Source organism: Phocoena phocoena, chromosome 1 (genome assembly GCF_963924675.1).
Source record: "Phocoena phocoena chromosome 1, mPhoPho1.1, whole genome shotgun sequence".
In the NCBI taxonomy this organism is placed as follows: domain Eukaryota; kingdom Metazoa; phylum Chordata; class Mammalia; order Artiodactyla; family Phocoenidae; genus Phocoena; species Phocoena phocoena.
The window spans coordinates 125,004,288-125,021,936 of record NC_089219.1 but is presented as its reverse complement, the minus strand read 5'-3'; the positions used below and the strand labels follow the sequence as shown (position 1 = coordinate 125,021,936).

The 17,649-nt window shown below is 39.0% G+C and overlaps 1 protein-coding gene across 7 annotated transcripts in view; it reads right to left on the bottom strand.

Moving 5' to 3' along the window:
• The window catches only part of DCAF6 (DDB1 and CUL4 associated factor 6), a 172,777-nt gene extending 155,178 nt beyond the window's left edge, over positions 1–17,599 (bottom strand). For 6 of the 7 annotated variants that reach the window (XM_065874519.1, XM_065874526.1, XM_065874541.1 and 3 more), the window contains exon 1: positions 17,271–17,367. In XM_065874519.1, the coding sequence (XP_065730591.1) occupies positions 17,271–17,367 (97 nt within the window). Of the gene's footprint in view, positions 1–17,270 lie in introns of all 7 variants that reach the window. The other variant, XM_065874548.1, reaches the window with a different exon arrangement.
• Between the last annotated feature and the right edge of the window lie 50 nt (positions 17,600–17,649).

The following is a 17,649-nucleotide window of genomic DNA, read 5'->3' as shown; positions in this document are numbered from 1 at the left end:
ATGCAACCTGTGAATCTGATTGTGTTCCCCTGCCCCGGGCCAGTTGGCCTCAAACTTTTCACTTTACTTGACTCTATTGCCCCTTTGAGCAACTTCTCTTTAAGGCCAAACTTCCTAGTCAACTACAAACGCTGCCATCTCTAGCTCATTGTCAGGTCTTCCTTTTCCTGAACTGTCTGTTTTGCCCCCTCCTATTCATTGGTTTTGTTCTCAGAAATCGTGGGGTATCAGTAAATTCAAAGGTCTCTTTCAAGGCACATTTTTCATAACCTCATAGCATCATTAGCTGTCATAGGTAAATGCTGTCTCCTTGACATAATCTTCTTTGGCTTCCAAGACATCTTGCCAGATAACCAGGAGAACTGATAATTAAAGTGTAACAAACTCTGAGGAGAGAAAGAACACAGAACTGTTTTACCTTTGACAATGAACAGCACAAAGAGGTGACTGCAATCAAAATGTGTAAGAAGAAAATAGTAAATACTCAAATGAATGTTTAAAGGCCAAATGTGGGCTAGAGGCACAGTTTAGAATCTCCAGGATCCTAGGCACAGAGAGAATCTACATTCAGTCACCAGCTCTTTTTCATGAGCCTCCCCCAAGTACTCATATGAAACACTGAAAACAACAGGAAGGCTGAGACAGTCCCTGTCTGGTAAGACTTAAAAAGGAAACTCCAGTCACTTTCCAGGCCCTTTTCTCATGGGAAGCAAAAGTCTTAAGCCACTGGGGAAGCCCTAGCTAAAAAGAGCCTCAGCAAAGGTCCACTAGCTTTAAGAGAGGCAGGAAACCCTCACGTCCATTTCAGGCAAAGACAACTGCCTCCAGGAAAGGAACGAAGTATAAACTGCCTATCCTTAAGGGAGGGACAGGAATCCCCCTCCCATCCCTACCAAGAGCCTTACAGTGAACAAGCAGCATTTAAGTGTGGTGCCTTTGAAATGTGTCAACTCACAACGAACCATGTTTCCCAGAATTTTTTCCCTGTATGATTCATGTTATTTGAATTACCAATCATATTTGCACAAGATTGGTGGGTGGAAGTAAAGTAACAGCAATACTGATTTTTATTGATGCTTATATTGTTTATATACATTGTTACTTGTCTGGCTCACCTCGTTAGAATGGGGATCAACTAGGCCTATAACCGTCCTGCCTACCCATAGATCCTCTTTTAGGTTCTTGGAATACTAGGCCAATTTGTGTTTAGGTCCATGACAAAGGGTACCAGTTTCTCCTAAAAAAACACCTACATCTGTAAGACTGAAGACAGTGAGAACTGGCATAGATCTTATGTTTTCATGGGTTCAGGCCTGTCCTTCCTATCCCCAATTTACCATCATCCTTTCCCAACTGTCTGTCCTAAGGATGTCAAGTCCCAGCAAAAGACATGAAGAAAACAACTTTACAGAGACAGTTTAATGAGTTCCCACAACTACACAAAGTCAAATACCAGTAACACATCTTTGTGTGTATGTTTGTATATCTCCTAGTAATTCTGCTTCTTTGATTGAACTCATTCATGATTAACATTTTCAGCAAACTAGCAACAGAGGGAAACTTCCTCAATCTGGTAAAAAGACCTAAAATATATCATATTTCATGGTGAAAGACTGAATGCTTCCCACCTAAAATCAGGACAATACAAGGAAGTCCACTCTCACCACTATTATTAAACACAGTCCTGGAAGTTTTAGACATTGGAATAATGTTAAGGAAAAAAAAAAGACACATAGCTTGGAAAGGAAGAAATAAAACAGTCCCTATTGAAAGATGACATGATTTTCCACATAGAAAATCTCCTGGAATATACCCAGAAACCTCTGAGAATTAATAAGTAAGTTTTGCAAGATCACAGCATATAAGATCAACACCAAAAAAAAAATCACACTGTTACATACTAACAATGAATGGGTAGAAATTGAACTTAAACACAATGCATTTGGGCTTCCCTGGTGGCACAGTGGTTAAGAATCCGCCTGCCAATACAGGGAACATGGGTTTGAGCCCTGGTCCGGGAAGATCCCATATGCCGTGGAGCAAATAAGCCCATGCGCCACAACTGCTCAGCCTGCGCTATAGAGCCTGCGAGCCACATTACTGAAGCCAACACGCCTAGAGACCGTGCTCTGCAACAAGAGAAGCCACCACGATGAGAAGCCCGCGCACCACAACGAAGAGTATCCCCCACTCGCCGCAACTGGAGAAAGCCCGCGCGCAGCAACAAAGACCCAACTCAGCCATAAATAAATAAATAAATAAATAGATTTATTTTTAAAAAAATACATTAATAATTGCTCAGAAGAAAATTAAACATTTGGACATAAATATAACAAAATATGCTGAAGATGTGTATCTTGATAATTATAAAATGCTGATGAAAGAAACCAAAGAGCTAAATAACTGGAGTGATGTACTGTGTTTATGGATCAGAAGACTCAACATAGTAAAGATGTCAGTCCTTCCCAAACTGATAATGTGAGTCCAATGCAATTCCTATCAAAATCCCACCAAGGTATTTTGGAGATAAGGACAACCTTACTCTAAAACTCATATAAAAAGGCAAAAGACATAGAAGAGCTAAAACAATTTTGAAAAAGATTTATTGAGGGGAGAAAACGTCACTCAACTTGCTGTAAAAACTTACTATATAGCTACAGTAAGCAAAACAGTATGGTATTTACAAAGGGACAGATACACAGATCAATGCAAGAGAATAGAGAACACCGATTAGATACACATAAATGTGCCCAACTGATTTTTAATAAAGGTGCAAAAGCAATTCCATGGAGAAAATACTGACTTTTAAACAAATGGTGCTAGGGCAAGTGGACATTCATAAGCACAAAAATGAACTTCATGGTAAATCACATACCTCATACAAAAATTAACATAAAATGGACTCTGGACTTAAACGTAAAAATATAAGACTATAAAACTTCAGGGAAAAAGCATAGGAGGTAATCTCCAGGACCTAGGGTTAAGTTAAGAGTGTTTAGACATCAGACCAAAAGCATAATCCATAAAAGAAAAAAACTGATAAACTGAACCTCTCCAAAGTTAAAAACCTTTACTCTGCAAAAGACTCTATGAAAAGAAGAAAAAGACAAACTACATACTGGGAGAAAGTATTTGCAAACTGCGTATCTGACGAATGACTAATACCTAAACTATATAAATAAGTCTCAAAAAACAACAGTGAAAAAACAACAGTGAGAGACATGAAAATACACCCCACTGAAAATATAAAGATGGCAGGACCCCTCCGAGCACCAACAACCAGCTGCGTTGGGACCTGGCCTTACCTGCCAGCTGGCCAGCATCAGCCCAGGACTCCTGCACTGCACAGCCAGCCATACCAGGACCTGGCCCCAGCCACAAGCAGCTGGAAGCCTCTGCACTATGCAGGGCCCCACAGCCAAGTGGGCTGGGAGCCAGGCCCATGTACCAGAGTGCCACAGCAATCACCCCCACCACAACAAAAGGGCCCACATAGCCCACACAGGGGGCACCCCTAGGTCATACAACTCCGGTGACCTGAGGGAAGTGTACTTATCCCACAAGCCGCATGGCACGGCCAAAAACAAGAAGATATAACAATTACAAATATATCTGCACCTAACATAGGAGCACATAAATACATAAACCAAATATTAACAAACATAAAGAAATTGACAGTAACATAATACTACTAGGGGACTTTAACACTCCACTTACATCAATGGATAGATCATCCAGACAGAAAATCAATAAGGAAACACTAACTTTAAACAACATATCAGGGACTTCCCTAGTGGTCCAGTGGTTAAGAATCCGCCTCCCAATACAGGGGACGCAGGTTCAATCCCTGGTTGGGGAACTAATATCCCACATGCCAAGAGGCAACTAAGCCTGCACTCTCTAGACCCGTACACCACAACTAGAGAGCTCACGTGCCACAGCTACTGAGCCCACATGCTATGGGGCCCATGTGCCACAACTAGAGATCCCCACGTACCACAACTACTGAGCCCACGCACTCTAGAGCTCACACGCTCTAGAGCCCACATGCCACAACAAAAGATCCCGCATTCCACAACTAAGACCCGATGCAGCCAAATAAATAAATAAATAAATAAACATTTTACAAAATGGTTAAATGTTCTGTGTATCTTACCTCAGTTAATTAAAAAAAAAATCAAATCAGACGAACTTAATAGATACAGAAAGAACGTTCCATTAAAAAGCAACAGAATACACATCCTTCTCAAGTACACATGGAACATCTCAAGGATAGAGCACAAGCTGGGCCACAAAGCAAGTCTCAATAAATCTTCTTAAGACTGAAATCATACCAAACATCTTTTCTGACCATAACACTATGAGCCTAGAAATCAACTATAAAGAGAAACTGCAGACACAAAAAACACATGGAGGCTAAACAACATGCTACTAAACAACCAATGGATCACTAATGAAATCAAAGAGAAAATCCAAAAATACCTGGAAACAAATGAAAATGGAAACACACTGATCCAAAATCTATGGGACTTAGCACAAGCAGTTCTAAGAGAGAAGTTTACAGCAATACAAGCCTAGCTCAGGAAACAAGAAAAATCTCAAACAACCTAACTTTACACCTAAAGCTACTAGAAAAATAACAAACAAAACCCACAGTTAGCAGAAGGGAAGAAATAATAAACAGCAAAATAAGTGAAATAAAACTAAAAGATCAATAGAAAAGACCAATGAAACTAAGAGCTGGTTCTTTGAAAAGATAGACCAAATTGATAAACCTTTAGCTACACACATCAAGAAACAAAGAGAGGGCCCAAATCAACAAATCAATAAAATCAGAAATGAAAAAGGAGAAATACAAAGGATCATAAGAAATTACTATGAAAAACTATGCACCAATAAAACGGACAACCTAAAAGAAACCGACAAACTCCTAGAAATGTACAATCTCCCAAGACTGAATCAGGAAAAAACAGAAAACTTGAACAGACCAATTACCAGTAATGAAATTGAGTCAATAACCAAAAAACTAAGAATAAGCAAAAGTCCAGGACCAGACAGCCTCACAGGTAAATTCTACCATTTAAAGAAGAGCTAATACCTACCCTCAAACTATTCAAAAAAACTAAAGAGGAAGGACTTCTGAATTCATTCTATAAAGCCAGCAGCACCCTGATACCAAAAAAAAAAAAAAAAAATCACAAAAAAAAGGAAATTACAGGTGAATAACACTGATGAACACACATGCAAAAATCCTCAACAAAATACTAGCAAATCATTAATTCAACAATACATTATATGGATCATACACCATATTCAAATGGGATTTATCCTAAGAATGCAAGGATGACTCAATATCTGCAAATCAATCAGTGTGATACATCATATTAACAAATTGAAGAATAAAAATCATATGATCATGTGATCATCTCCATAGATGCAGAAAAAGCTTTTGACAAAATTCAATATTCATTTATGATAAAAATCCTCAACAAAGTAGGTATAAAGAGAACACACCTCCACATAATAAAGGCCCACTTTACTGACAAGTCCACAGCTAACCTCACACTCAACAGTGAAAAGCTGAACGCATTTTCCTTAAAATCAGGAATGAGACAAGGATGCCCACTCTTGGTACTTTTACTCAACATAGTACTGGACGTCCCAGACACAGCAATCAGACAAGAAAAAGAAATAAAAGGAATCCAAATTGGAAAGGAAGAAGTAAAACTGTCACTGTTTGCAGATGACCTGATACTACATATGGAAATTCCTAAAGATACATCAAAACACTATTAGAATGAATGAATTCAATACAGTTACAGATACAAAATCAATACACAGAAATCTCGTTTCTATGCAGTAACAATAAACCACCAGAAGAAGAAATTAAGCAAAAAATCCCATTTACAATTGCACCAAAATGAATAAAACACTTAGGAATAAATCTAACCAAGGAGGTAAAAGACTCAGAAAACTATAAAACACTGATAAAAGAAATTGATGATGACACAATTGGAAAGATATACTGAGTTTGTGGATTGGAAGAATTAATATTGTTAAAATGTTTACACTATCCAAGGCAAGCTATAGATTCAATGCAATTCCTATCAAAATACCAATGGTATTTTTCATAGAACTAGAATAGATAATTCTACAATTTCTATGGAAACACAAAATACCCCAAATAACCAAAACAATCTTTAGTAAGAACAAAGCTGGAGGTATCACACTCCTTGATTTCAAACTATACTACAAGCTAAAGCAAATAAATAGTATGGTACTGGTACAAAAACAGACACACAGATCAGCGGAACAAAATAGAAAACATAGAAATGAACCCACACGTACATTGTCAATCAATCTACGACAAAGGAGGCAAGAATACAGAATGAAGGGAAAGATAGCCACTTCAATAAATGGTGTTGGGAAAACTGGAAAGCTACATGCAAAAGTATCAAACTGAACAAACTTTCTCACATCATATACAAAAATTCAAAATGAATTAAAGACTTAAATGTGAGACCTGAAACCATAAAACTTCTAGAAGAAAATATAGGCAGTATACTCTTTGACCTCAGTCTAAGTAATATTTTTTTATATGTCTCCTCAGCAAGGGAAACAAAAGCAAAAATAAACAAATGGGAGTACATCAAACTAAAAAGCTTTCTGCACAGTAAAGGAAACTATCTACAAGACTAACAGACCACCAATTGAATGTTAGCAGATTTTTGCAAACTATATTGCATAAGGGGTTAATATCCAAAATACACCAAGAACTCATATGATGCAATATCAAAACAAAACCCGAGGGACTTCCCCTGTGGCGCAGTGGTTAAGAATCCACCTGCCAGTGCGGGGGACATGGGTTCAATCCCTGGTCCGGGAAGATCCCACATGCTGCTGAGCAGCTAGGTCCATGCGCCATAACTACTGAGCCTGTGCTCTAGAGTCCGCGAGCCACAACTACTGAACCTGCGTGCCACAACTACTGAAGCCCATGCACCTGGAGCCCATGATCTGCAATGAGAAGCCACTGCAATGAGAAGCCCATGCACCACAATGAAGAGTAGCCCCCACTCGCCGCAACTAGAGAAAGCCCGCACAGAGCAACGAAGACCCGATGCAGCCAATTAACTAATTAATTAATTTAAAACCCAATTATAAAATGGGCAGAAGACCTGAACAGACATTTTTGCAAGGAAGACATACAGATGGCCAATGCGCACATGAAAAAATGCTCAACATCCCTAAACATCATGGAAATGCAAATCAAAACCACAATGAGATATCACCTCACACCTGTCAGAAAGGCTATTATCAAAAAAACAACAAATAACAAGTGTGGGAGAGGATGTGAAGGAACGGAAACCCTCATGCACTGCTGGTGGGAATGCAAATTGGTACAGTCACTATGGAAAACAGTATGGAGGTTCCTCAAAAAACTAAAAAGAGAACTACTGTACTATCCAGCGATTCTGCTTCTAGGTAATTTCCAGAAGAAAACAAAAGCATTAATTCGAAACAATATATGCGCCCCTATGTTCATTGTAGCATTATTTACAGTAGCCAAGATGTGGAAGCAACCTAACTGTCCATCAAAAGATGAATGGATAAAAAAGATGTGGTGCACGTATATGTAATGGAATACTACTCAGCCACGAAAAGGATGAAATCTTGCCATTTACAACAACGTGGATGGACCCGGAGGATATTAAGTGAAGTAAGTCAGAGAGAGAAATACAAATATCATATGATTTCACTTACATGTGAAATCTTAAAAACAAAACAAATGAGCAAACGTAACAGAACAGAAACAGACTCATAGATACAGAGAACAAACAAAACAAATGAACAAAAGTAACAGAACAGGGGCTTCCCTGGTGGCGCAGTGGTTGAGAGTCCGCCTGCCGAAGCAGGGGACACGGGTTCGTGCCCCGGTCTGGGAAGATCCCACATGCCGCGGAGCGGCTGGGCCCGGGAGCTATGGCCGCTGAGCCTGTGCGTCCGGAGCCTGTGCTCCGCAATGGGACAGGCCACAACAGTGAGAGGCCCGTGTACCGCAAAAAAAAAAAAAAAAAAAAAAAATTGATACTTCAATTAAAAATACTTCAATTAAATACAACACTTCAATTAAAAAAAAGAATAAGAAAATATAAAGATAGTTTTTTTAAAAAAGCACATAAAAAGATGCTCAAAATTAACCATGAGGGAAATTATAAATTTAAACCACGAGTTACCACTACACACTTATTAGAATTACTAAAATAAAATCAGTGTCAGGGCTTCCCTGGTGGCACAGTGGTTGAGAGTCCACCTGCAGATGCAGGGGATGCGGGTTCGTGCCCCCGTCCGGGAGGATCCCACATGCCGCGGAGCAGCTGGGCCCGTGAGCCATGGCCGCTGAGCCTGCGCGTCCGGAGCCTGTGCTCCACAACAGCAGAGGCCACAACAGTGAGAGGCCCACGTACCGCAAAAAAAAAAAAAAAAAAAAAAAAACAGTGGCAACACTAAATGATGATGCAGAGAAACTGGATTACTCATACATGGCTGATGGGAACATAAAACGGTTCAGCCATACTGGAAAAAGGTATGGCAGTTTCTTACAAAAGTAAACAATGTGCTTATCATATAGTGCAGTAATTACAATTCTTGGACACTTATCCCAGAGATGAAAATCTATGTTCATACAAAAACCTGTGTATGGATATTCGTAACAGCTCTCTATTTAATAGTCAAAACTGGAAACAATACAAATATCTTCAACAAATGAACAATTAGTTATATATTGATATCATGAAATACTAATCAACAATACAAAGAAAGAAACTATTGTACACACAGCCTGGATGAATCTTAAGGGAATTATGCAGAGTGAAAAAAGCCAATCTCAAAAGTTTACATGCTGTTATTTATAACATTACATACATGTTATTTATGTAACATTCTTGAAATGACAAAATTATAGAAAGGGAGAACAGATTAGTAGTTACCAGGGGTTAGCTGTTGGGAGGGAAGGAGGTAGCTGTGGCCAAAAGTGGGATCACAAAGGACTATTGTGATGAAACTGTTCTGTACCTTAAATATGGTGGTAACCACTTTAATCTAGTAACATTAATTAACATTAATTTATTAAAATTATTAGAGAAATGCAAATCAAAACTACAATAAGGTATCACCTCACACCGGTCAGAATGGCCATTATCAAAAAATCTAGAAACAATAAATGCTGGAAAGGGTGTGGTGAAAAGGGCACCCTCCTCCACTGTTGGTGGGAATGTAAATTGATACACCACTATGCAGAACAGTATGGAGGTTCCTTAAAACACTAAAAATAGAAAGCAATCCCACTACTTGGCATATACCCTGAGAAAACCATAATTCAAAGAGTCATGTACCACAATGTTCACTGCAGCACTATTTACAATAGTCAGGACACGGAAGCAACCTAAATGTCCACTGACAGATGAATGGATAAGGAAGATGTGGCACATATTTACAATCGAATATTACTCAGCCATAAAAGGAACAAAATTGAGTTATTTGTAGTGAGGTGGATAGACCTAGAGTCTGTCATACAGAGTAAAGTCAGAAAGAGAAAAACAAATACCATATGCTGACACATATATATAGAATCTAAAAATGATGAACCTGGTGGCAGGGCAGAAATAAAGACATAGACATAGAGAATGGACGTGAGGACACGGTGGGGGAGGGGGAAGCTGGGGTGAAGTGAGAGTAGCATCGACGTATATACACTACCAAATGTAAAACAGATAGCTAGTGGGAAGCAGCAGCATAGCACAGGGAGATCAGCTCCGTGCTTTGCGAAGACCTAGAGGGGTGGGATAGAGAGGGTGGGAGGGAGGCTCAAGAGGGAGGGGATATGGGGACATGTGTATGCATATGGCTGATTCACTCTGTTGTACAACAGAAATTAACACAGCATTGTGAAGCAATTATACTCCAATAAAGATGTATTAAAAAATAATAATAAAATAAAATTTTTTTAAAAACTAAAATCAGTGCTAAAATTGCATGGAACTAAATACACACACATGCAAAAGTGCATGTAAAACTGGGGAAATATGAATAAGATTCATAGATCTATCTATGTCAATTTCCTAATTGTGATATATTAATATAGTTGTACATGATACTACCATTGGGAAATTGATTGAGGGTATATGAGATCTCTTTGTATTATTTCTAACAACTGCACATGCATCTACACATCTCTAAATTAAAAGTTAAAGTACTAAACAAAACAAAACCTTCCCACAAAGAAAACTCGAAGCTCAGATGGCTTCAATGATGAAATCTATCAAACATTTAAGGAAAAGGTAATTTCAAGTCTACACAAACTCTTCAGAAAAAGAGAAGAACACTTCCAACACATTTATGAGGCCAGCATAATCCTGATACGAAAAACAGGCAAAAATATAACAACTGTGAGCTAATATCCTTAAAGAACAAAAACACAAAATTCTTACCAAAAGTGAAGCCAGCAATATATAAAGGACAATTTATCATAACCAAGTAGGATTTGGCCCAGGAATTGAATGTTGGTTCAACATTCAAAAATCAATCAATATGTTAACATAATCTATGAAACAGAAATCATATAATCAATTCAACAGATGCAGAATAAACCCTGACAAAATTCAACAGCTAGTCATGATAAACACTCTCAGCAATTTAAGAGTAGAAGGGGATTTCTTCAATGGGTATCTACAAAAACCTACAGTCAACAACATATTTAATAGTTAAAGACTGAATGCTTTCCAGGATGAGGAATAAGGCAACAATGTCCACCCTTACTACTTCCTTTCAAGATTCTACTGGAGTCCTGGTCAATGCAATTAAGCAAGAAAATTGAAAACGGAAGAAAAAAACAACATAGGTAAAAAAGGAAGAAATTTTGTTTTTTGGTTTTTTTGGTTTTTCTTTTTTTGGTCACACCACGCGGCTTGTGGGATCGTAGTACCCCAACCAGGGATTGAACCTGGTCCCTCTGGGCAGTGAGAACACCAAGTCCTAATCACTGTACCACCAGGGAATTCCCAGGAAGAATCTTAATATGCAGTGACATAATCAACTACATAAAATCCAAAAAAGCCTGCAAAAAAAATTTTTTATAAGAACTAATGAGTAGGGCTTCCCTGGTGGCACAGTGGTTAAGAATCCACCTGCCAGTGCAGGGGTGACAGGTTCAAGCCCTAGTCCGGGGAAGATCCCACATGCCCTGGAGCAACAAAGCCTGTGCGACACAACTACTGAGCCTGCACTCTAGGGCCCACAAGCCACAACTACTGAAGCCCGTGCACCTAGAGACCGTGCTCTGCAACAAGAGAAGCCACCGCAATGAGAAGCTTGCACACCACAACGAAGAGTAGCCCCTGCTCGCCCCAACTAGAGGAAAGCCTGTACGCAGCAACGAAGACCCAACGCAGCCAGAAATTAATTTTTTTAATAAAGAACTAATGAGTAGGTTGAGTAAAGTTGCACGATATAAAGCCAATTTAAAAAAATTTTATTTCTATATATGCACAATGAATAATTTGATATTACTTATAAACTTATAAAATGATACTATCTAAAATAGTAGAAAAACATTAAATATATAGGAATAAATAGAGCAAATATATATATAAGATCTGTACACTGAAAAATATATAACATTGCTGAAAGAAATGAAGGAACAACAAAATAAATGGAGAGAAAAGCCACCATTATGAATTGGAAGATTCCATACTGTAAAGACTACAATTCTCCCTGAAATAAGGTACAGATTCAAAACAGTATCAGTCAAAACCCCAGCAGTCCTTTTTATAGAAATTGACAAGCTGATTCTGAAATTTAAAAAATGAAAAGGACTCAGAATAGCCAAAGTAATTTTGAAAAAAAGAACCAAGTACAAAATATCACACTAGCTGATTTCAACACTCACTATAAAGACCGAAAGTAATGGCATAAAGGCAGACACCTAGATCAATGGAATGTGGTAGAGAAATTGACTTACACAAACTGGGAGAAAATATCTGCAAAATATATATCTGATTAAGGACTTGTATCAAGAATATATAAAGAATTTTTACAATATTAAGAAGGTAAATCTGAATATTTAACCAAAGTATAAGAATGGCAAATAAGGGCTTCCCTGGTGGCGCAGTGGTTGAGAGTCCGCCTGCCGATGCAGGGGACACTGGTTCGTGTCCCGGTCCGGGAAGATCCCACATGCCGCGGAGCTGCTGGGCCCATGCGCCATGGCCGCTGAGCCTGCGCGTCCGGAGCCTGTGCTCCGCAATGGGAGAGGCCACAACAGTGAGAGGCCCGCATACCGCAAAAAAAAAAAAAAAAAAAAAAAAAAAAAGAATGGCAAATAAGCCATGAAAATATACTCAAAATCATTAATCATTAGGATTAAATCAAATGCAAATTAAAACAATAGTGATATTATACCTACATTATCAACTAGAAAAGCTAAAATTAGGAAGACTCATAATGCCAAGTATGGATGAGAACGTGGACAACTAGAACTCTCAAACACTGCTGATGGGAATGCAGTATGGTACAACTGTTTTGAAAAAGTTTCTTACGAAGTTAAACACACTTATTATACAACTCGGCAATCCCATTGCAAGTATTACTCAGAAATGAGGATTTGGGAATTCCCTCGCAGTTCAGTGGTTAGGAATCTAGGCTTTCACTACTGAGGAGGGCCTGGGTTCAATCCCTGGTCGGGAAACTAAGAACCAGCAAGCCGTGAGGCATGGCAAAAAAAAAAAGTGAGGATCTAAAAGTGTTGTACTGTATTTTTGCCAAAGTATAAATTAAAAGTTTTGTTATTTATATCTTCTTTATTTGCCATCAGCGCTATTCAAAAAACATTTTTTTTAGTCTACTACAACTACTTGGGAAACCCACCCACCCTAACTTTGAAGTCAGTAACATTCAATTACAATTATTAAAAAAAACACACCACTTAGAACAGCTTTGTGAACCTCAAGCCAACACTCATTAGTGGATATTCTACTGGGTCAACACCAACATTTCTAACAACACGATATGGAACAGAAAAAAGAATGCACCACACCTAGTAAGGGTAAATGTCATTTGGGGAATCTTTTATTTTAGTTATGTGTATCACAAGTTGCCAGGTAAATGTATTTTTACTGTTGATCATGGTCAAAACATTTGAAAAACACTGACATAATACATACCTGAAATATAAATTTTGTGCTACCAGAAGCTCCTATCCCTTTTAAGCACTTTCATTCTATACCAAGTAGGAATGAAGTCTACAGTAGAGCTATTCAATTGTCTGCTGTTGTTATGATTGATAACATGCATTTGGTGGCCTAATCTTCAGGAATTAACAGCATATTCTATTACAAATATTTGTCATATTTAACTGTCATTATTAACTATTAAAATCAAACCTTTTTCAGCTTTCATTGAAATTTTAAGACTAAAGAAACAAAATACAAATACTTCACTAACTTTTCCCTAGTAGTTAACAAGGAGGAAAAACTCAGAATTTTCTGACCCTCATAACATATGTTTTAACCCGGCAACACTTTATGAAGAACTTGGTAAGTCTGAATATAGATGTATTCAAGATACGCTAGAGACTAATCTAAATGCAAAATTATCCATTTCAGTACATACTGACCCTAACGATATTCAAAGGACACAGACTTCCTAATCGCCTGAACAAAAAGAGATTTCAATCTCCACTATAAGGCTGTCACTGGTTTAGTGGTATAGTCTGAATGTTCGTGTCCCCCCATCACCCCACCCGGACCAATTCCTCTGCTGAAATCCTAATCAGGAGGTGGGAATCTTCGGGAGGTGATTAGGCTTGGATTAGTGCCCTTATAAAAAAGATCCCAGAGAATTAGCTCACTTCTTCTGCCTTGTGAGGTTATGGTGAAAAGATGGCTATGAACCAGGAAGCAGGCCCTCACCAGACTCAGAACCTGACCATGTGAGCACCCTTATCTCAGGCTTCCAGCCTCCAAAACTTTGAAAAATAAATTTATGTTGTTCAAAAGCCACCCAGTTTATGGTGTTTTGTTACAGCATCCCAAGTTGACCAAAACACTGCCTAATCATAACTCAAACACTTTGTATTAAACATATAATACATTAGGGCAAACAACTCCCTTGAAAATTTCCCTTAAATTGCTTTTTGTTAGTCAATTACTGTCTTTAATTTAGAAGGGTTAGAAAGTGTAAATTCAAATTGTACGCAAGCCTGTCTAAAATGAGAGAAATAGAAAGAGAAAGAAGAAATGTACAGATAATTTCTTTTATAAGTAATGTTTATCTCTATAAAACTATAATGAAATATGGATGGCTAATAAATTATAACAATCACTGAGTTCCAAAAGCACTACTCTATAACTAGTATACGGCATCTTAAGAAACATTTAGACGTACAGGTGTCTCTGACTCTGGACTTTGACAACTGCTCTTTAAAAAAATAAATCCTCCATTGAAATTTAGATCGGGCTCATAAAGATTACAATCCCTGGCCTAGCCTCTGAGTTCATGCTAGACAAAACACTTCATTGGTTCAGGTGAATCTTGTGAATTTGTGGGCTATAAATAAACATATACATCTTCTTCTAAATAACACATGACAAATTATCTTTATTCTCACAATATAAAAGGATGTTTTGTGAACTGCAATTTTTTTTGATGGGAGGAAAAGAGAAAATTAACCCAATTTAAATAAAATCACCTGTAAAACATGAATACTACTATTGAAAAGGCACATGCTATGGTTAATTTGAAATGCACATGTTACAAGAAAAATCTGTCAATTGCTTCTATCCCAATTTTACTGTTATTTAGAAGTAATTCATTATTAGAAATACAAATAATGGAGATAAATTAGAAAAATATTTAACCTACAGTACTATAGATAAACAATCAAAATGTTTAAATATTGAAGTCCCCCCCCCCCGAAAAAATCTACTTACTTTTTAAAACACTTGGACTTCTTAAAAAGAAGACTTTATAAGAGTACTTCAAAATATCATTTTTTTTAAATCTCATTAATTCAGGCAATACCAATGTGGATTTTGCTGTTTCCTGCTAAGCCAAGATTAGCACTGGAGTGTGAAAGAGATGGATAAACTAAAGGTGTAAAGAAAGTCTCCTAAGGCTAAGAAATTACTCTTCAAGCTATTTTTGAATATTTAAAAAAAACACTTTTAAAGGATGTGCTAATTATAAAGTATATATTACTACCACATTTAAAATATTATGTAAGATATGGAATTTCCTGCATGAATATACATATATTTGAAAATCTATAATTTCAACTTTCTACTAAAGACAGTGAACTCTTACTCTTCAATTCTCCTCCACCCAACACACGAACTCCACTCCCATTATGGAGCTAGAAGAGGAATGGAAAAAGAAAATGTATGGTTTTATATTTTAATTGACTCTATCATAGATACAGCTGAAGTAACTGAACCAGCAGAAAACATTAATACATAAACCTACATATAAGTACTACTTATTTAAATGCTCCAACTAATAGAGATAAAGGACCACATATAAATTCATTGGTGTAGAACACAAGTTTTTTTTATTAAGCAAAAGTTAAGCTCTTTCTCAGCAAGTAAGTATTAAAAGAAATACTGCACATCTTTTAGGTTAATGGTTTAAAAAAGCACTCTCTATTGATATTAAATTTTAAAATGATTAATCACCACTCCAGGTACTTATCCTAGAACAAATGCACAAAAAGCATGTGCAAGGAGGTTCACTGTAGTGCTGTTAGTAACAGCAAACGTCCAAAAAAAGAAGAAAGGCTGAGTCGACGATGATACCTTCATACTGTTAAATACTCTGCAATAGTTTAAAAGACTGTATAGATCTATTTTTACTGCCATGCAAAGATCTCCAAGATGTTATGTAAAAACAAAAAAAAAAGTTGCAAAACAGTTGTTTACAGTATGACACCATATAGTCAGGTCACACACACACTCCTACAGCATTTCTATATGTACACATGTGCTTGTAAGAATTCAAAGAAAAAGGTCTGGAAGAATATTCAGGAAACAGAGAACACTGTTACCTCTCAAAGAGTGTGTGTGTGAAACTAGAATGGGAGAATCACAAGGATTTGTGCTTCAATCTTATTAAGTTTTTACAAGGACAATGTATTCATGTCACTTGAGACACTAAAAAACAGGAGCAAGGGGAAAAAAATGCCTGCTAACTTCTCTCAAATAACTCACAAACCAGAACTGTTAGGTGTAGCGAAATTTCATTTTCTTTTATTGATTTTAAGTCAAAACCAAATGACATCAACAAATACCTAGCAAAAAGTAACAAAATTGCAAAGAAAACAATTTTATTGATGTTGTCTTATCTTCAAATTAAAAAAAAAAAAAGAAAAAGAAGAAAGAGTAATGAAAAGATTGCAGAGGAAGGAAGAAAAAAGACCCCTACTAAATCCGTCCACTTTTAGCTCAGGCGTGACCCAGAATCCTCACAAATCCACTTTACGCAAAACGAAAAGAACTGGACTACCGTTCCCTCAAGTATCGAAGGTTGTTTTTAGAAAGCTTAACTAAGTAACAGTAAATGCCAAGTGTGTTTCACAGGGGTGGGAATGGGAACGTGAAACCCTACACCTCCTTAAAGCGGTCGAAACCACCGAACAGCAGAGTCCAACTGGGAAAGCGCGCGGGGGAGGGGAGAGCTCAGCTATCACTTTCAGGTTTTGGCTCGGAGCCGCACAACAGTTTACACCGAGTCTGTTTGGAGCGTGGAGTCCTCGAGGGTGGTCAGCGCGTCGCCACGGACACCTAAGCCCTCCCGAGACTTTAGGGGAGGGGCGGTCAACACAAACTTAGGTCCTTCGGCTGAGCGAGAAGAGCGCTGGAGAAGAGCAAAAGCGCCAACTTTTGCTCTAAACGCGGCAGCTCGGGTAGGTTCGACAAGTCTTCTCCCGAGTCCCACTCCAGAAGCGACCCCAACACCTTTCTCGGCCAGTACCGTCTGCCCCCTGTCCGGCCCCCCGAAGAAACACCCAGTAAGGGCGGCGGCTGGCAGCATGAAAGGGGGACTTAGCCATGGGAGGACACGGGCACGGGATCCGTCCGCCAAGGTCCACCCAGCACCTCGGCGTCTCCGGGGCGTCCCTGCCCAGGCGCTGTCCCACCTCCAATAACCCCAGCGGCGTGGCCCCCTCCCCCACCTCTGGGCGGCGACCTCAGCGCCTCCGCCCCAGGGCCCCCGCTCACCCAGGTAGCGGCTCCGCAGCCGGGACGGGTCCTCCAGCCCGAGGGACCTTTTCCTCACGTCCCACAACAGGTGTGGGCAGCAGCCACCTCGAGACATGGCTCCGCCGGGCCGGGGGAGGAGAGGAGACCACCGCGTGGGGGAGGGGAAAGGGGGGAGGGGACACGCGGATCAACACCCGAGCCGCACCAGCACCATCCGCGCGACGGGCCTCGCGGTAGCAGCGAGTTAGATGGCGGTGGCAGCGGCCGCGCCTTCGCCCCCGAAGCCCGGCCGCACCCGGGCCTGAGCTCGCCTCATACTCTCCTGCTCAAGACTACCCAGAACATCCAGAGATCAGCAACTGTTCCCTCCCTCAGCACCCCCTCCTACAGGAGGAGG